Raw genomic sequence first — 20216 nt, forward strand, 5'->3', positions numbered from 1 at the left:
TCACTACCAAATGCCTCATTTGAAATTTCTGTGTTATTCTGAGCACCTCATCTCATTAGAAAGGACAGCTAACAGTGAAAAGTAATTGCTCTGCTGTAGCATGCTAGGTGCTACGCTAAACACTTTATATATACAATCTCACCTATTTCATATTCCTCCCACTTTACAGATGTGGGGACCAAGACTCAGAGAGGTTAAACCACTTGCCTGAGGTCTGCCCTGTGCTTTAACCAATGCAATCCTGCCTGCAAACCAGTCTGCTATTTCTTCTCTTAAAAAAAAAAAAATCTCTTTCTTGGGCTGGAAATTGATAAAGTATCTCAGCCAAGAGCATACTTAGATACTTAAAATTAAGCATAAAACACCAGAGAAGGGCTCTGGAAATAGCTTCCCAGTCCTATTCAAGCTACCACTAGGCTAATTTGGTCAGACACTTACACACACACACACACACACACACACACACACACACACTCAACATCTCTTTCTCTTTCACAAGGATAACAGCACTTCCTCCTCTTAAACAGGATTTATTACACACATTTCTTTTGCAAGACAAGTCCCAGAGGCCGGGAGGCCTTTCCAGCTGGCGGGAGCAGCAGTGTTTCTGACTGTATGAGAAGCGGATTCTGCCCCCCACCCCAGAACAGTGGGAGGCCCAGTGGAAGGGCTCCCCTCACCGCCCGCCTGCCTGCCAGGGTAGCAGAAGAGCTGTTGGCTAGAAGCATGGCTCACAACCACAGGGTCAAGCAAAAAAAAAAAAACCCTTTTCTGGGGAATCTCCTATTTACTCTCAAGTTTAGGAGCACTCTGCCTTTCACTACAACATATGCCAGCACTGTTTTAATATACAATATTGTGTCATTTCAAACATTTGGATAATACCTCTGCTCCTCCAGGAAAGCACCTTATTTATCCCATGGCTTTGCACCCCAACACCCATCTGGCCACCCTTGCATTCACCCAGGGGGGAAGGGGCCCATCTTCAAAAGCAATGGGTCAAGCAGAAATGCAGCATTCTCACCCTCCACTTCCCTAGGGAGGGCCTTTCCTAGGGAGGGCCATCCTTATACAGGAACTTTCACAGACACTGGATCTGGAAGACCTCCACTGGGGGCAGAGGCTGTTCACAGGGTCACCGGTTTCTCCCAGGCCCTGTTCCAGGGATGAGAGCCTAAGGACTGGTGAAGGGCCCCTGCGGAACCCACAGAGAAGCCCCTCATTCTCTCATCTCGAGGTATATACAGTTTGTCACCAGGGCCTAAAAAGGAGCCCAACATTTGCCCACCCATTCTGAGACCATCCAGGCTTCCATCCCAGGCACGGCAGCTCCACCTTCACTCACGTCTGGGCTCTCCCCAACCCTAGACTCCACGGGCCTCAGGACAGGACAGTCACACCTACAGAACAGACACTGCAGGACAGCACTCTACAGACAACCACCCTGAGGTGCACAAAGAGACTATACTTGCCCAAAGTCTCACAGGTCCTCAGTGGCAAGCTGGCTACATCTCTCGTAACGGACACTTTCCTGTGCAGCACCTGCATCCTGCCAACGGTCAGAAGACAAGCTCCCCAGGGACAGGGCCTGCGCTTTCTATGTCCCTGGCACTAGGCTGGGCCTCAGAGGTGCTCTCGAGTGTTTGCTGAGTTTTTTTTTTTTTTTTTTTTTTTAACTTTTTATTTTTACTTTATTTTACTTTATAATACTGTATTGGTTTTGCCATACATCGACATGAATCCACCACGGGTGTACATGCGATCCCAAACATGAACCCCCCTCCCACCTCCCTCCCCATAACATCCCTCTGGGTCATGGGTTTGCTGGTTTGCTGAGTTTAATCACTAAAGTCCTAAAGACCTATCTCCCTGCCCGTTGGCTGACTTCTGGGGACTCTGAATTCCTGAAAACACAGCTTTCTACCTTAAGAGAGCCTGTCTGGGGAAATCCTCACTTCTCAGCCTGCTCCTTTATCTGCCTCTCTGCCTCAGGCCTGAGGAAGACATGGCTTCAAAACAGCACTCTCCCAACCACAGTCTCCCAACCACCTGGCTTCCAGGTCTCTTCTCAAACTGCCCTTCCCACCCACGCCAGGCCAAGGGCTTAGCAGAAACCTGTCAGTCCCATGGCCACTGTGGGAGAAGGGAGGAGCTGTGGGTGATGCCACACCCACATGGCCAGCATTTGTTTAGGTCACTGAACCAGGCTGGAAGGCCTTCCCTTCTTCCCTCAACTTTCAGCGAGGACCAAGCCAGAAACTCCCATCTTAGCAGATCAGGGAAAAAGGTAGTTCTTAACCCTGGCTTCCAGCAGGAGGGCTTTGAAAAAGTACAGGTGCCTGGGGCCCTACTCCAAAGCATTCAAGTCAGAATTCTTGAAAATGGTATGGGATAGGGGTCTGATATTGGTATTTTATAAAATAATCCCTGGTCTGTGATCTCTGTCAGGCTCTCAGAGGTATGACCCACAAAGTTACATTCACAGTATTTAGTGAGACAGGCCAGGTCAGAAACACAAGGCCTCAGTGCAGTTTATGATACCAGCTCTCCCAGGCTAGGATAATCCCATCCTCTCCTTCAGGACGGGCCTGGCCAACTTAAGCACCAAGGTACAGAGCTCAGCTTTGTTGGGATCCCACTGGCAGGCAGAGTAGAGGAAGGCAGCAGCCTGTGTTCCTGGGGTCAGCCCCACCTTTTCCCTCCACTGCCAAACGGATCCTGCAGCCAACTTCAGACTAAGTGTACTGCCACCAAAAATCCTAAACCAGCCTCTCAGGAATCCCAGGGCCTGCTCTTTCAGCCCCGAGTACTAAGGCCTGCAGTCCCCTCTCAGTCAGGCTGAGGGAAGCCGCCCACTGGTTAAGGGCCAGAATGAGAAGCTGGGCCTCAAGGCCTCGGCCCTGTCCAGGGTCCTGACTCCTGGTCAGAGCATTCTGTTCCAGCCTGGGGCCTCTCCCTCTTGTGTGCAGGGCGCCCCTTGATTTGCACCCTCAAAGTGCACATATCATCTCAGGGGCTGCCCTGCCAGTCCCATCTAAACCCATTCCCTGCCCTTTTCATAACTGGCGGCTTCTCTATGGGCCAGTGCTGCTGTCACGCTAAATACTCCTGATGCTCAAATCCCCATTCATCACTGTCCATCTTCAAAGATGAGGAGACGAAGAGAATTCTGAGTCCCATGGCTCTGCGTGCAGCCACCGGGAAGGGACTCCTGTACCACACACATCAACTTGCATGTATTGAAGCTGGGAACTTGAACCAGACTGGGAGCAGACTGTGTGTACAGCCTGAAAACCAGCTCCCAGGCTTCTTATTCTGGCACTGAGTGGGAGAGACTCCAGAAGCCCTTTCACCAGGGTGTCGGAAGCCCTTAGCCCCCAGCACCAGCAGATTAGGAAGGCCTTTCTCTCCAGCCTGTGCATAGAAAGAGAAGGGACAGCCCAATGAAGAGATTTAGTGTGAGCATTATCTGCCGCCAAATCCTCGCTTTCATCTCCGCCTTCTCTAGAGCCAAATCATTTGGAAGCTTTCATCGATGGTTTCCTCTCTGCCCCACGAAAACTTGGAATTTATGCCGGCTTATGGCTCAGCCTCCTCGCTTAGGGGACGAGGGAAACCTCACAGGCTGCTCTCCCGCCTGCTGTGGGAGGAAAAGCTTGTCCTTGGCGACAGTTCAAGACAGGGAAGACTTCCTCAGCCCTCCAGGAGCCTAGGACTTGAGGGCGTCAGAGGCCCTCCCTGCCCCTGCAGAGACTTCTGGGCTTGAACCCAGGGCTGTGCACAGCCAGTCCCCATTCAGCACCCGCGCAATGGTTCGATTCTATTTTTAGGTGGAGAAAGGTTCAAAGGCCCTGCGCAGGAAAATCCAAGAGGGAGGGGAATTCTCAGCGCCATGCAAATCACACTTTCCCCTCAGCCTCTGCCTGACACCTGTTTCCCCCTAGCCAGCTGGCCTATCCTGGTATTGATAGCAGCCTGGTCCCCAGGATCTCCGCCCAGAGCAGAGGCCCCTCCTCCTCCTGCTGCTTAAAGTGAGAGCTAGGGGAAAGAACTAAGCCAGCCCCAGGGGCTCCCCGGAACTTCCCCTCCATTCTCCAATCTGAATAGCCCATGAAGGCAGTGAGGAGGTGAGATTCTCAGAGGCACGTTCCTCAGCTCCAAAACAGCAGGATGACTACTGCCTTTCAGGACCAGGGAGACACAGAAGGTGGCTAGGGTTTTACTAATCCAGCCCAAGTAGTAACTGCGAGCCGCTGTAGCTCTCAAGATGAGGGTCGGGGTAGAGAGGTGGTCCCAGGGCCCTAGCACACTCTCCTCCTACTTCCCAACGCACAAGAACACAGCCTGTCCACCCACTGAGCAGGGCTACTGTTAGTCGCTCAGATGGGTCGACTCCTTGCGACCCCATACACTGAAGCCCCCCAGGCTCCTCTGTCCATGGAATTCCCCAGGCAAGAATACTGGAGTGGGTCGCCATTTCCCTCTCCAGGGGATCTTCCCAACCCAGGGATGGAACCCTATTAAGAGCCTCAAGAACAACATCTTCCCATGCCCACCTCACTCCCAGTTTTTATTCCAGTCCTTACTGCATTCCTGGAGATATCTCCTTCTGTCTCCACCCCTCCACTGTGGGGCCAAGGGAGGACAGTTGGTTAAGGGATGGGAACAGGATGCTTCAGAACTCAAATCGGTGTCCCCACCTCCAATCCCCACAAAAGATGAGTCCCAGGGTAGGCCAACTCCGTGGGGAGTCCTTTTTCAAATCCAAGGTTCTGTGGAAGACACCCCTAGGGACTGGCTAAGGACAGCAGCTGCTGGATCACCACTGCTGCGAGGAGAGGAAAAGAGGTTGCCAGGCTCAGAACAAAGATATCCTCCTTCAGTCCCGGGCAGGGCCAAGCGCTTTGCCCTAGAACTCTGAGCCTTCCCACACTGGTGCTGTTGGCCCCAATAACTTCACATCTTGACTATATATATAACCTTAGGATCTTCAGTTTCCTTACTGTAACAGGAGGGTTAACAAAAAGTAAAGTGTCCAGCCCGTGTGTGCGTACTAAGTCACTCAGTCGTGTCCGACTCTTTGTGACCCTATGGACTGTAGCCCGCCAGGCTCCTCTATCCATGGAATTCTCCAGGCAAGAATACTGGAGGGGGTTGCCATGCCCTCCTCCAGGGGATCTTCCTGACCAGGGGATCGAACCCGTGTCTCTTGTGTTACAGGTAGATTCTTTACCACTGAGCCATTGGGGAAGCCCTGTGGCCTGCAGAACAATGTCTCCCTTAAAGGTCAGACTTAAAACCACCCCACTGGGGACTCAGGGCTCTTGCAGCCTCATCTGTTCTAAAGGTCTCTTCTGTGCCCACTGTAATGCACTGCAGACCTAAGAGGGAGCAATGAGGCTCTAGGATGTGATTTTTCAGGGGCTACAGGAGGCAGGGCCCCATGTCCATTTGTCTACCCACTTCCAAAACTCTCTACAGCCCCAGATGTCGTAGACACCCCTACCTGTCCCAAAAGACAGGGTCAAAGCAGGGAGGAGTACAGTGCAGGTGCAGGTGGAATGGGCATAATAAGGAGAGGATGACCTGACTGGATGACTCTGAAGACGCCATCCTTCATCCCTACATCAACAAATCCTATCATTCTTGCTTGGCTCAGCCTCCAAAATGTCCCATATATCCTACTGCTTCTTACTCCACTGCAATCACCCAGCTCTAAGGCCACCATAATTTCTCTCCTGGACAACTGCTAAAGAAGCCTCCCTGCTCCCACTCTTGCCCATCACATTCCCTCCCCCTCACAGCAGTCAGCGGGACCTTTAATTAAAACATCAGACTATGTCATTACCCTGCTTAGAATCTTTGAAAGGCTCCTCCCCTCACTCAGATCAATAGGAACATCTTTACAACAACCTACAACGTTATGAGAACTGGCACTCCCAGCCTTTCCTCTCAATCACTTCACTCGGCCACACTGGTCTTGTTTCGCAATGGCTACGTCCTCTTCCAGGAGCCGCCTCTCCCCGTACACCTGCACTCCCCTGCACGGTCCTTCCTCTCCACAGGTCTCTGCTCCTCCACTCTGCTCCACTCCTCCACACCTCTCCACTTGTTTCATCTTTCTCCAGGATACTTGTCATTACCCACCTCGGAGGGCTTCTTTTCGTTCTGCCGGGGCCAACCCGATTTGGTGCTGCTGGGCAGTTTGGAGCATCTTGATGCAGATGTCGCATGACCTGCAGAGAGAGCACAGCCCATGAGGGGCCCCTGGCAGGCCAGGAACACCACCCTCCCATGTCCAGGGAAAGGAAACCTGTAAGGCAAGCTCTGGCTTGAATGTTCGGGAGGTGGAGACCTCTGTGAGCATCTGGTAGACTGTCCCTGCTCTGGGTCTCTCCAACGATGAATGGGGACATGTCGCCTCCTCCACTCACCAACCAGGAGAGACTTGGGAGGTGAAAGGTAGCTGGACAAGGACTCAGTATTAGCTTTCTATGTGACCCAAGAGGGTTGCTCTAAAGTAGACACTTAAGCCTGAGCCCTGGCTCAGTCACTTATTAGCTCCTCATGATGGGCAAATGAGTTAGTCTGAGCCTCAGCTTGCTTTTGTATAAAATGGGAGCAGAGAGTAACTATCCTCAGAGTTTTTGTGAGAATTAAATGAGACCATGCCTGTAAAGCCTTAGTACAGTCCCTTGCACAAGGCAATGCTTTGATAAACACTACCATTATCACTCGGGTTCTAAAGGCCCTTGCGGGACCACTAAGAGTGCGTGTCACTCTATGGGTCACTCCACTCCAATGGGTCAAAGGAGCAGAGCACAGCCTAGATGGGCAGTGCGGGGACTGGTGAGAAGGGAGTGTGCCACAGCCCAGCCCAACTCCAATGCAGATACAGGGCTCGGCTGCCAGGTGCTCTCCCTTGCAGGTGCCAGGGGCTTCAAGGGTTCCTTTGCCTGAAATAAAGTTAGAAGCAGAGGACACTGATACAGGCCACAGGCAGCGTGACTGCAGTCACAGAGGGCCAAATGCTGTGATCTACTGCCATGGGGAGGAAGAGCCAGCCAGGTCAGACTCCAGGGCCAAGCTGGAGTCTGAGCAAACAGACCCCAAAGGACAGTGAAGGAAACCCGGAGGGAGAGAGCAGGCGAGGACTAGCTTCTCACCCTAGTGCATGTGTTCCTGAACCCTCAGGTTCCTGCGGGCAGGAGAACTCCAGGGACTCTAAGGGGGCCTTGAGGCTCTCCCCAATCCCAGCTGCTCACCATATATGTGAACAAGCTAAGGTCTACAGCTGCAGGGCTCCAGGCCCAGCCTCTGTGGCAGTGCAGCCTCTTTCTCAGCCTGGGCTTTCACCTGAGGGCACCACTAGGTGGGAATCTTCTGGCAGCACATCTCTCCTACACAGGGCAGAATGGCACTCTTTACTCTGACTGGCTCATGCAGGCCCGGGTTCCTGGGGCATCTGAGAAGAGCTGCCTTCTGGTACCAGGGACAAACTCTCACCTAATGCAAACTTTCTTGCCTCCACATTTCAGGAGAGGCTCCCTAAGCCCCATTTTCTGTGTAAGAGTGTCCCCCTCTGTCCAGCTGACACACCCAGCTCCCACACAAGTCTATCTCTGAGATTCTACTGCCAAGATCCCATGAAGGCCAGGATCCTTCATTAATTTCTTCAGCAAACATTTACTGATCACCTATTATGTACTCCATCTAGCCGGATATGGCAGTCAGCAAGTCATGACCTCTCTTACCAAGGGGCTTACTTTGATAAGGAAATGGCACTTAGTTAGGAAATAACACTGATCAGGCAACTATAATGAAGAGTGACAGGTTTTTTTTGCCTGTTGTGTGGACACTTCCACAGGGCCCTGACTCAACAGCAGGGCCAGAGGGAGTGAGGTGTGTTCCTAGCAGCCCGGAACAGCACAGGCCAAAAAAGGCCCAGAGGGGAGTTGATCTGTTCCAACAAGAGCAAAACACATGGGGTTGAGAGCTAGAGGGTAAAGGGGAGCAGAGCTGAGGAGGACAGCAAGGCCCTGAAGGCCATGTTGGTGTGGGGATCTCAAAGGGAGCAGAGGGGCCCGGCCTGCTTTATGCTTCCATCAACATGGAGACCCTGGAGCAATGTCCCACCCCCCTAGTCTGGGCCTGTGGTCCTGATAATTATTCAAACACTTTCCCTACAGGAGCCCCACAGGGAAGGCCTTACTGTCAGTGGTATCAGAGTTGTCGCTGCTGATGGAGTACTTTCGCCTCTTCTCTTCCATCTGCAACAAAAATAGGCCCCATTAAACTCACAGGCGGCTTGGGAAATCCTCAACCTCTCAGAAAACTGCCCGTCAATCTGCCTCCCCACACTCAGCCCGCTGCAGCGGAACAGCGAGAACAAGGCCATGCCCTAGCCTTCTCCTCAGGCAGTCTCCCCCTTCTCTCACCCACCTACATGGGCCCTGGGGCTGGGGCAGGGGGCAGCATCTCTCAGCTCCTGAGCCCAGAGCCTCACACAACAGAGAATCTAGTCAAAGATGACAACGAGGGAGGACAAGGCGGGTCAGCAGCCCCAGAATGAGCAGTGACTTGGACCTGCCTCTGCCCCGCTCCCTCACCCGCCACGGAGTCCACTCTCACCTGCAAGCTGCAACTGGCGCCCTGCTGGAGGCAGAGGAGGGAAAACAGAAACAAGACAGGCTCTCCCAGGAGGACCAGGCTACGGGAGTTGAGGGGCAAGCCAGCCTGCAAGCACTGGGCGCACATTCTGCACATCCTGAGAGCCGCAGCCAGAGCGGCGTGGAACTGGGGTGGGGCAGGGAGGCTCCAAGCTGGCTTCCCGAGCCACACCAGGGCCAGAGCGAATGGGCTGCGCCGCCCACCCTCCCCTCAGTGTCCATCTCCAGGTAACAATACAAACTCACTTTCCCTCCACTACAATGTTTAGCTTCAAGGTAGAAGGGCGGCTCTCCCACACTGAGTTCTTTCCCCTACCCATGCCAACTCAGCTATCTCGTGTTCCTAACAACCTGCGGAGTTGTGAGCTATTAGCTTCATTTACTGAGGAGGCTCAGTGCCTTGTCCTGCTAGTGACTTGGCTGAACTGGGATTTGAATCCACGTGGTCTGATCCCTGAGCCCACACTGAGCTGCCTTTGTGCCCTTGTCAGCTCCTGCCTGTTGGAAGTGCTTTCCTCCCCACTATTTCCTCTAATCCTGCAGAGTCCTGGGTGGCAGAGCCTGCCCTGGTCCCCTCTTGGAGGGGAGCACACTGAGAGACTTGTTAACCTGCCTTAGGTCTCACAGCTAGTCAGTGGCTGAGTCCCAATTCAGAGAACAGACCCAGGGCTCGGAGCCCACGGTGCTCTTCACCATGTTTCTGTCAGCCTAGACCCTGGGCTGCCTCACTGTACACAGCAAGGACAAGGATCCAGTGTCAGTAGGGAGAAAGCCCAGCTGCCGACCAACAGGGCTGCCCAGCCCCACTGTGAATCCCATTTACCACCTGCCGTCACCCCAAGTCTGCTCATGCGGAGCCCTGGGAGGGGTCACCTTATTTTACTGTGGCCTTGCAGAGGACTTAGGAGCATTGGCTCTCTAAGGTGGGTTGCAATTACCCAGAACTCTGAGCTACTCAGAAGGACCCTCTGGCCTCAAACTTGACCTTAGACAGGAGCTTTTCTCCACCCCCATGTCTCCCGAGAGTAGGGTTAGGATGGAAGGTTCACTGGGGCTGCTTGCTGCCCAGCCGCAAAGGTGGAAGCCAAGTGCTCTTCAGAGGGTGTGGAGGTCTGGAGGCATGCCTGGTGGGGAGGAGCACAGATGCCAAGGAGGCAGGAACCAGAGTTGAAACAGCTAAGTACCCACTGCTTGGGGAGGGGCGCATCCTGGCACACAGGGACCCCAATGAGGCCTCAGAACTGGCCCTTGGTGCTGGCAGGCATGATGGCTGCTTCCCTTTTGCAGGTGAGGAAAATGAAGCTCAGAGGTTAAGTGACTTGCCCAAGATCACAGTTCTTGTAAGAGGTTTCTCTGACTCAGGAGACCATGCTCTTGACCTTGAGACTACTCTGCCTCTGTGCAGCCCAGTGGCTCAGGTTATAGACTGAATGACTGAATGGGGCAATAATACTCCACCCCCCAGATCCTTGCCCATCCGTGCTGTCCTCTGGGGTCTGCATGCGACAGAGGTGACTGTAACACAACTCTGACTCCAGCCTGAATCTTGCCAACCCAGCTGTCGCAGGTAGGGCAGGAGAAGGGGGAGGAGTGCTCTTAGAGCACCCATCCGTTTTCTTCTGAGATCCTCGACGTGAACGGCATTTTTCTTCATTTCCAGCAAACAGGCACTTGCAAGCCAGGCTGTCCCATAATGTAAAAGCAGCAGCACTGGACTCAGGGAGGCCAAGTTCAAATCCTGTCTCCACCCCTCACTAGACCAGGGACCTTGGGAAAGACACACCTCCCCAAAGACACAAATTGGATCTGGAATTTTACATAAATCTCCTGAACTTAAAATGCTGGCAACTGATTTAGACATTTAAAACACTTCAAGAGGGCCAAACTAAACACATCTGTGGGCCAGAATCAGCTGGTGAGTGAAGGAGAACAGCATAAAGCCCTTAGCACAGTGGCTGGCATTCCATATGGGTGCTGGTTATTAATACCACAGCAGACTCGGGCCAGGTGAACAGTTCTACCAGCTGCCACCCAAAGGCCTCCTCAGCAAGGCAGTGAGCTGTGCAGTAAGGAAGGTTCCTGCCAACAGGACCCCTTGACTGCCAGGACCTCCTCCTACTGCTGTTTCCTGCTCCCCAAGACCAGTGTGACCTGTCAGCACACAGACCTGCACCCCACCCTCAGCCAGCTCCTCCATGAAACACCCCAGAGTCCTCCTGGACAGCGTGTTATTATGGAAGCAGATTTTGCGGTGGCTTAATTGGAATAATAACTAGGCTTCAGAGGGAAACCACTGCTTTGCTTCTTCTCTTTGAACCAAGTCTGTTCGAAAGGTCTCCTTGCCTTAGGTAAGCCTCTTCTCAGTGGGCAATGAAGCCTCAAATGAGGCCTGGCCTCCACTGCAGGACAAGGCTTTGTCCCATGACGTCCCCCTCCAACCCAGCACAGAGGACACGGAGGATCCTTACCAAAGCTGAAATCCAGGGCTACACGTGCAGGTGGGGGATGGGGGTGCCAAGACTTGATCTTAGCGTCTCGTTTTTCCTCTCTGCTGGCTCCCCTAACCTCTCCCAAAGCAAGGTCTACCCTAGGAAAATATTCAGGGTCACGAGGCACTTACTTTTAGGGACAGAAAGTACCACAAAGGAGACTCTGGGAAAGAAGTGTCCCCTTTTCCTGCCATTGCTACCAGTCTGCTTGCACTCCCACACCTTCCCCAGCTATGAAGACACACACAGCTCTCCTCTGGGAGTGTGGATGTCCTAGAGTCCCCTCAGGGAGCCGCCTTGCTGTGGCTCCTCCACCCCACTGCTGACCCTCGGCAAGGGCAGTAAGCGCTCCCTCCAGAACACACAGACAATCCAGCCGCCTTCCCCCTCTTTACTGCTTCTACGCTGGTCCAGGCCAGTCTCATCTCTCGCAGGACTCCTCATTCATCTCCCAACTTTCCCTACTGCTCCCTCATAATCCAGGATCCACACAGTAGCCAGAATGATCTTCAAAAAACACACATCAGATCATGTCATATCGCCTATTTCAAATCTTTCACAGGCTCCCTGTTGATCAAGGGCAAAACTCAAGCTTCTAACCATAAGACTTTATATGATCTGGTACCTGCCTACTGCATATTGACCACCAGCCCGTTTCCCACCACTTCCCAGTCGAACCAGCCTCCTTTCGTTTCCTGAAACAGACAGTCTGCACCTCCAGACCTGTGCACAGGTGTGCTCTGTGCCTGTAATGGTCTACACAATCTAGGCACCTTGGACTTTTCATCCTTCAGGTTTCGGCTTAAACATCACAGAGGTCTACGCCAGCTGCCTTATCTACAGAAAGCCCACCACCCAGTTACTCAGCTTCTTTAGAAGTGCTTCTTAAGCTACTTGTTGAATGTCCTTCTCCTTCAGAGTATATGTTCTACAACAAGAAAAAGTGTCACTGTTTGGATCCTTGCTTGTCCCCGGTACCCCTTCGAGTTGTACCTAGCACATAACAGGGGTTTGGTACACATGAAGTGCTGAGTGTGTTCTTGTCTCCTCCCTCCAAAAGTGTGGGGCCACACAGCCCAGCCAGCCTGCTTGCAGCCTGTGGGAGCAAACACCCCAGCCCAAGATTTTGACCTGTTTGCACAGCCCGCCTTCCCCGTCTTAACCTCACACGTTTTCCAAGAGGCTTTATTTGGTTGGGCTCCTGGCTAATGATCAATGTCAACTCAGTAATAGGGCAGCAGTTTGGTGGCAGATGTTTTCTTGGCAGCAACTAGCCACTGGTCTTAGTGGGGACCTCAGGTCTGGACTTGAAACACCAATGCCCAATGCCAGCCCCCTTTAAAGACCTCTCCGCAAATAAACTCAAATAAACACCCTGGGCCTCTATTAACGCCCCTCCAGCTGACCCTGGAAACAGTGGGTCTTTCAGGCCTGCTACTGCAGCAGCTCCCTGGGCAGTTAAAACACCCCAACCTGGCCTCCAGCCTCTCCTCTCTGGGGGCCACCAGGCCTGCCCAGCCTGCCACCACACACAGCAGGATTTCGTCTTCCTCCTTTAAAAAGGGGAGGAAAAGGCTTTCAAGCAGGCAATTTACCATTCCAGACACAATCTTTCAAAGAGAAACAAAAACTCTCCCTGTCTGAGGCAGACCGCTAAGGCGTGTGTGTAATAAGATGCTAATACAATTTAATGATATTTCGGCTGGAAAACCTGTCCTCAGAGCCTGCTTGTGTCGGGAAGGCCAGACATTCAGAAAACAAGAGCTGCACACTCTTAAACCGTTTTAAATGGGGGTCAGAGCCCCACTCTTTCCTATCTCTCATTAACTTTAATGCCTTCTCAGGGACAGTAACTGCTGTGACAACAGTGATTTTGTACACAGAGATCCTCAGACTTGCTTCTCCAATCACAGGGAATCCTAACCCTCCTCCAACACCCATCATTGCTCGCCTGTCCCGGGGGCACCCAGCTCCCCTAGAACACACTCTCCACACCCACCCTCCAGACCCAGTTCTGAGGACATGCCAAGGGGATCCTGGGAGACAGAAAGGGGCTTTGTCTACTCTGTCCTTCAGCACTTTCACACCCTACCCTCCACCTCAGAGAGGGCAAAGTTCAGCCCACTCACTCCACGGATGACTGCCCATTGGCAACTGCAGGGTCCTTCTGGTTCCTTCTTCAGAGAAGGGAGCTGGCTCTCTGGTCTACCTTAAATGGGAGAGGTCAAAGGTCAGCTGCATTTGGGTCCTATCCAGGTTATTAATAGTAAGAATAGCTAATACCAATCAAGTGCTTATCCCATGCCCGGCTTTGTGCTTAGTCTTCTTTATGCAACATATCACTTAATCCACACACCCACCATGAGGCAGGTACTGTCAGTAACACAGCTGCAGATGAAGAAACTGAGTCAGCTGCATTTGGGTCCTATCCAGGTTATTAATAGTAAGAATAGCTAATACCAATCAAGTGCTTATCCCATGCCCGGCTTTGTGCTTAGTCTTCTTTATGCAACATATCACTTAATCCACACACCCACCATGAGGCAGGTACTGTCAGTAACACAGCTGCAGATGAAGAAACTGAGGCACGGAGCAATTGCCACAGCTGGTGACTGCAAAGCCAGCACTCAAACCTCGGCTGTCTGACCTTAAAGAGAGCACCTTGCCCCCAGCACACAGTGCACACATCTACAACTCGGAGTATGGTTGGGGTGCTCCAGATTCCTATGGGTTTCCTGAGAATCTTCCTGGGTTCCTCACCTTTGAGACATAGTAAGGATCTTACATGGATATTCCCCTCTTCACAAGTCCAACTTGGCCTCCCCTTAGAGACCCCAAAGGGAAAACTGTGAGTCCCAAAAAGAGCCTGCTGGATGAGCTGTGAAGAATTTGGACTGGAAGCCTCTGATTGGGTCTTGGGTGTAAGATAAGTACCTCCCTGATAACTGGAACAACGCTTAATCAGAATACCCTGCCCCCAACCTCAAGGATGTGGAAATCAGTGCCAAAAGCCTCACCTCAAGATTCTGGAAGGACTTGGGGGCTGGGGATCAGAGTCCCACCTCACCTGTCAACAAAAGCTAAGTGGAGATTTCCCACTGCCTCTTGGATCAGTGTTACTGGCCATTCAGCCAGGCCATTTAGGGAAAGGAAAAGCACGCTGGATGGGAAATGTTCTGGAAACATTTGCTGCATCCTGAGCCCAAACAACTCTACCCTTAAACACTTCAACTCCAAAAGTGCCGGGGAGACCCTTGGCTAAACAGTTTCAAAACCAACACTCACTGCAAGTCTTGCTGCCTGGGGCGAGGACTTCCCTCAGTGAGGCATTTGCTGTGGAACCAAATGCTTTTCCACTCTAGACAACAGCCAACAGCACTTGGGACAACTGAGAGGCCTCCAGATCAAACAAACATCCCTTTTTTCCCCTACCATGCAAACTTTCTCAATAAATTATTCGCCCACTTCGGATCAAAGCCTGTTTTTGCAGCCTGTGACCTAAAAAGCAAATAGCATCTCTTAAACATGAAAGCCCTCCTCCCTGCCTGGGTCGGCTTTATTACTCATTTCTTCCTCTTACAGTTATTCTGTTGTTATTTTCCTTCTCTGCTTGTTAGATCGTTCTGCGAGTCCCAACCCGCCTGAGGAAGATGGGGCAGGAGAGATGGTGCCTTCACTTGGGGCCCTAAGGTGGAAAAGGAAGTCAGGGTAGGGGAGAAGCCAGCACCCTGGGAACCCAGGAAACAGGGCCAGGCCCGGTTGGCAGCTCCCTGCCCAGCTCTTCTGCCAAATGTCCTACTGGGAATTTTACCAGTGAAGGGAGGGAGTTAATGTCACCCTGGGAGGAGAGGCCAGGAGGCCCTACCACCACTCAGGCCCAAGACTAAGTCAGCAAACATAAACGTTAAAGGGACATCCTGACAGCTTGTCTGGCCTCAAAGCTCAGGGTTCCTCCCCCTTGCAACAAAGGCAAGGTAGCAGTCCGTTGGGTCCTCTCAGCTCCTCGGCTAGGAGTGCAAACTTAAGACCGTGTATAAAAACTTCGTGTCTTGGAATTCCAAAGTGGGGGACGACAAGAGAGAATGCTAAGCGCGAGGGCAAGGTTTGGGAATTTGCAGAGACCAGAGGCGCCGGATGCTTCCTGCCCTTGGCACTGAGCAAAGGGAAACACAACCCTTCCCGTCCCACCAGCCCAGGGCATGAAACCAGAAGACAAGATGCTAAGGAAAAACGTCCCGGCCGGCAGCAAAGGCTAAGGGGATTGGGATGGGGGTGGCGCGCGCCTCCAGCCTGCCCCTAAAGGTAGTCCTCGGGACAGCAGGCTGGAGGCGCGCCGGCGTGATTCTGACCGCGGGAGCCGGGAGGAGGAGCCGGAGGTGGCTGCGGGGGGCTCCAGCCCTGGCTGGAAGCGGTTCGGGCAGGGGGTGGCGCCGGGAGGTGGCCTTGACCCGGGAGCGGAAGGAGGAGCTTAGGTGTAACGGGTGAGAGTAGTCGAGCCCCTTGGGGGTGGCAACTGTGTGTGGTGGGGGACAGAGTGTGTGTGTGGGGAGGGTGGGTGTCCTGGGCCTCTAGAAGCTACAGTGAAGCCTTCCTGCTTGTCTCGCAGACATCCTCCTTTTCTGACATTAAAGCTACGAACCACGAAGCTGACCCCCTCTCTCCTTGGCCTGAAGTACAGGGTATCTCAGGGGCCAGGGATAAGCGGGAAGGGACCGGAGGGAGCCACAAGTCTGCACCCAGGCGGAGAGGAGGCGGGCAGAAGCCGCTCCGCAGGCGCAGGCGAGTGGGTGGGAAGGAGGGAGGGAGAGAGGGAGGAAGGAGGTGAGGCCGGGAAGATGCCACTGCCGGGGGCGGGGCGGGGCCGCGGATCCGGGAGAGGGACTGCAGCGGTGCTTGGTGGGGGCGGGGGCTGCAATGTCACTCTTTTGGGGGTCAGGTGTGTAAGTCCCAAGCTCAGGGCGCCACTTGCCTACATCTTCCCAGTACCACCCAGGGATCGGGGCGGAGGCGGAGGGCAGGGGACTGCAGAACCGTCCCCTGAGCGGGACGCGAACCGGCAGAGTTGGGAGAAGGTAAACAAGGGCCACGCCCCCTGCCGTCGCCCCGCGGGCGCGCACCCGCCGCTCCGGCGGCCGCCGGTACATTTCCACTCCCAGCAGCGTTTCTCCCCCGCTGGACTCGCGCGCAGCCCTGGACGGTGGGGGGTGGGGGGGTTGCCCCCGACCCCAGCCCGCGCCCCCCGCCCTGGAGCTGTGAACCCTCCATACTCACCTGGAAAGGGTATCCCCCGCCCCTCCAAAAAACTGCTTAATTTGTGCAGAGCCTCCGCGCCCGGGAGCCGAGCATGCTGCCCCCGCGTGCATAGCCCGCGTGCACCCAGCCGGGAGAGGGGGCAACAGGGCGGAGGCGGTGGCCCCCGGAAGGTGTCTGGACCGGACCGGCTGCACGTGAGCCCAGCGCGGGGTCATGTGCACCGGCTCGACCCGGTTCGGCGCCCGGACGTGCTGCGTATCAACAAAATGAAACTCGGGGAGACAGGAGGGCAGATACCCCCGGGTCCTCCGAACCTACGTCCCCGGCCGCGCGACCTCCTCTCCGCACAGGTCTCCAGCCGCAGCCCCTCCGCCCAGCCAGAGCCCGCGGGGCAAGTTGCAGCCCAGGCGCGCCCCCGCCCGCCCGCGCCCCCTCCCCGGCCCAGGGGCGCTTTGCCGCAGTCATTAATAAAGAAGGTCGCCAAGCTCACCCTTCCAAAAGTTGTTGTTGCATGCGCCCCTCTCAGCCTCCCCGCAATGTACTCTTTAAAACACGACTGACCAACATGCGCAATCTCCCCTGTGCTGTGCATCGGCACCCCCCCCCCCACCCCGCGCGCGCGCTGGCTTCCTAGAACAGGCAGCCAGCAGGAGAGAGAGGGAGCGAGCGAGCAAGAGAGAGAGAGAGAGAGGGAGCGAGAAGCGCTGGCAGATCTGTTGCAAAAACACAAAATAACGCCGTGGAGATGCGCAGGGCCAGTCGCCGGGGGCTGGATCTTACCTTGCTCCGCGGTGCCCTTCCGAGGGGCGCTACCCACGGTTACGCGCCGCGGCTGGGGCCGGCGTGGGAAGGATGCTCCTGAAACCCGGAGCTCCTGGGGCCGGCGCGGGCGGGCGGGGGGCGCGCATCCATCCGGGGTCGTGGCGAAGGAGGTGGCCGGGGCCGTGGGGTCCCCGGCACCGCACCCTGGCCGGGGACGGTCAGCCCGCTGGACCTAAGCCCTTGACGCTAGGAGTGGGCGCAAAGTAACTCCATGAACGCCTCTCACCCACCCCCCCAAATAGCCTCCAACTGCGATGGCCGCGGTCGGCACCATTCACCAACCCCCCTGTGTATGTTTCTGTTTCTTTTTAAACCAAGACTTCCTTGTGATCTCTTTAGAAAAAAAAAAATGTGTTGGGGTGGGGGTGGGGTGGGGGCAGGCGGGAGGAGCGAGGGAGGGGGAGTTGCCACTTTTTTCTTATTCACTCGGATCTCCACTCCTGACCCACCCCGTCCACCCCCCCGCCCAGTTGTTTGGCTCCAGCAGCGGGTTCAGGTAGCGTTGCAGGCCTCCGGGTGGAGGGCACCCTGCTGGGCCGCCCTCTTGCCTGCACCTCGGGCCTGTACTCCCCACGGGCTCTGGGGCGCCCCCAGCCCGCCCTGTCCCCAGGGCCGGGCCCAAGCGGCGGCTGCGCCCGTGCAAGTCCCATCAGGTCTGCTCACACTTCACACACTCACACACATACCCCGCCCCTCCACTCTCACTCACACTTTCTGCTCACACCCCGCCCCCTTCGCGCCCCAGACCGGGGCGGCGCCCCCCGCAACCTTTAAAAAAAAAAAAAAGCAAGCTTATACTTAAAAAAATCTTTTGGCGCCATATTAATGACGTACTTAAAATTTGCCATTTCTCCCTGCGTCAAAAAGACGTTTCTTTGCAAATAACAGCCTGAAGGCGACACTCGCGGAGGGAACGAGGTTTGCACAGAGCACCCCGCCTCCCGGGGTTCCAGCGCTGGAAGACCCTCGCTCTAGGCCCTGCTGGTTAAATCGCTGGTTTAAAAATGCGAAACGAATAAATCGCGTGGCGTTTTGCAGCGCCAGAAGTGAGCAGAAAGTGCTGGCAGGAGCGGAGGGGAGGGGCGCGCGCGAGTCTGGGGGAGGGGGCGCGGCTCTCCTCCCCCACCCAGAGCAGATGGAAACTAACATCCCGGGCTGGGGAAACTTGAAATTGTGGGCCACCTCAAGAAGGAGGGGCGGTCCGTAGAGAGGGTCCCTCTCGGGTTCATCGCCCCCTCCCCCAGCCCGAGTGCCTCCGGGCACCCGGCTCAGCCCCTCATTTCCGGGGGGTAGAGAACGCAGTGATGGGTGAGTGGGTGGGTGGCTGCACGTCCTGGTTCCAGTAGGAGTTTGCCCGAGGGTATCCACTTCCCCCATGCTCCTTCCCACTCCCCTTAAAGGGTTAAAAACCAAGGGGCAACTTCCAAGGATTGGCACTTGGCGAGGAAGCGGGGCGCCCCTCTCCCCACCCTTCGCCTCCTCGCCCCTCCTCCTCCGGCTCCACTTCCCGACTTGACCTTGTGGTGCACAAACAGTTCGCTGGGATCCTCGCAGTTTCTGGGAGAAGAGCTTGCGCTCGCCAGGCAGGCGGGCTGTCGGGCGGCTCTCGGGCGCTGGCGGGGCCTTGGGTCCGTTCCCGGAGCCGCGGGCCACACCCACCCAGCCCGCTGCGCCCGCCGCACTCACCTTCTCTCGAGGAAGGAGCCTGGCTGGCCTTCTGGATGGGGAGAAGTGGGGGGCAAACTGCAGCCTTCTCAGATGCTCCCAGCTAGGGAAGGGGTGGTCTGGACTCAGGCGGGGTTTGGGGGAGGGGGAGACCTGGGAGCCAGGCCCAATATCCTCAAAGCATCATTGCCAACTTTTTCTAACCCCTCCTTTTTGGCTATCCCTCAAACATGATCCAATAATTTCTTCAACCTCACCTTTGACTTTGAAGGCACGTGGGTGAGTTGTGAACTGAAACAGGAACCGCCTCCCCTCTCCAAGACTGAAGGTTGTTTATCCTTTCTTTTCCCTCCACCCCTTCTGTGGAAAGATAAATATTCAATTTACATAAGATGACATTTATGTGACAATTAAGAAGATTCCCTGATGGAATGTTGTGAACACATTTGCTTACAGGAGAAATAAATCCAATAATAAACAAATTCATAATAACAGCACAAATCCTCAGACAGGGCGGATTGTCTACACAACAAAGAGGGAGATGATGGATGCTGAAATAAGCACTTTTTGCCACAGGAAAGAAATACGAGCTCCAAGGGAGTCACTGCAACATTTCTCTTCCTTGGCCTTCATTCACAAAGTCTAGGGAAGTTTGCCAGCAAGACTGAGGGGCTGGGTATCACCTCCCAATTAGATCTGCTCCAGCGTTCAGTAGTCAGTTGGTAGGTTTTCTGAGCCTCAAGCTCAGCGCCCAGAAACAGGTGTCCCAGACTGTGAGCATGTAACAAAATGATTAAATAAGGAGGCTCTAATTCTGGCTCTGCAGTTCCAAGGCTGCTTCATATGGGCAGGTGAATTCATCTCTGGGTCTCTTTCTCCTCTTCTGTAGAATGGGGTGGTTGGAGGCTTCCTGAGGCCATATATATATATATATATATGGACTATAACTGTACAGCAGGGTCTGACTCAGTGTATACGGTGCACATTAGCACTTTTCCTGGTGCCTACATTTTGGAAGGGTGCAAATACACTCCCTGAGAGCTGTTAGCACTAAGAAACTGAGGGACATATACAAGATTTCCCACTGTGGGCCAAAGGGAAGGCCAGGAGAAAAAACTGAATGATTGTGGACTTCATGGTCAAGGTCCGGATGGTAGCTGCATATCTGAGGTGAGAGTGGAGGTACCAAGATACAGTGGCACAGTTGAAGGGAACTGCTCTTGTTAGAGCTAGTTGTAGAGGGTTTACATGTAGGAGAGGACTGGACAGGCTCCTCCTCTTAGCCATCCTGATCCCATGGCAAGCAGTTATTAAATGA

The 20216-nt window shown here is 54.3% G+C and overlaps 1 protein-coding gene across 8 annotated transcripts in view; it reads right to left on the bottom strand.

Annotated features, from left to right (window-relative positions):
• The window catches only part of JADE2 (jade family PHD finger 2), a 50650-nt gene extending 31653 nt beyond the window's left edge, over positions 1-18997 (bottom strand). For 2 of the 8 annotated variants that reach the window (XM_018050384.1, XM_018050377.1), the window contains exons 1-3: positions 16902-17011; positions 8213-8270; positions 6148-6236 (exon numbers count right to left, since the gene is read on the bottom strand). In XM_018050384.1, the coding sequence (XP_017905873.1) occupies positions 6148-6236; positions 8213-8270; positions 16902-17003 (249 nt within the window). In that variant the 5' untranslated portion in view covers positions 17004-17011. The other 6 variants (XM_018050383.1, XM_018050379.1, XM_018050381.1 and 3 more) reach the window with 6 other exon arrangements.

This window comes from Capra hircus, chromosome 7 (assembly GCF_001704415.2).
Source record: "Capra hircus breed San Clemente chromosome 7, ASM170441v1, whole genome shotgun sequence".
In the NCBI taxonomy this organism is placed as follows: Eukaryota; Metazoa; Chordata; class Mammalia; order Artiodactyla; family Bovidae; genus Capra; species Capra hircus.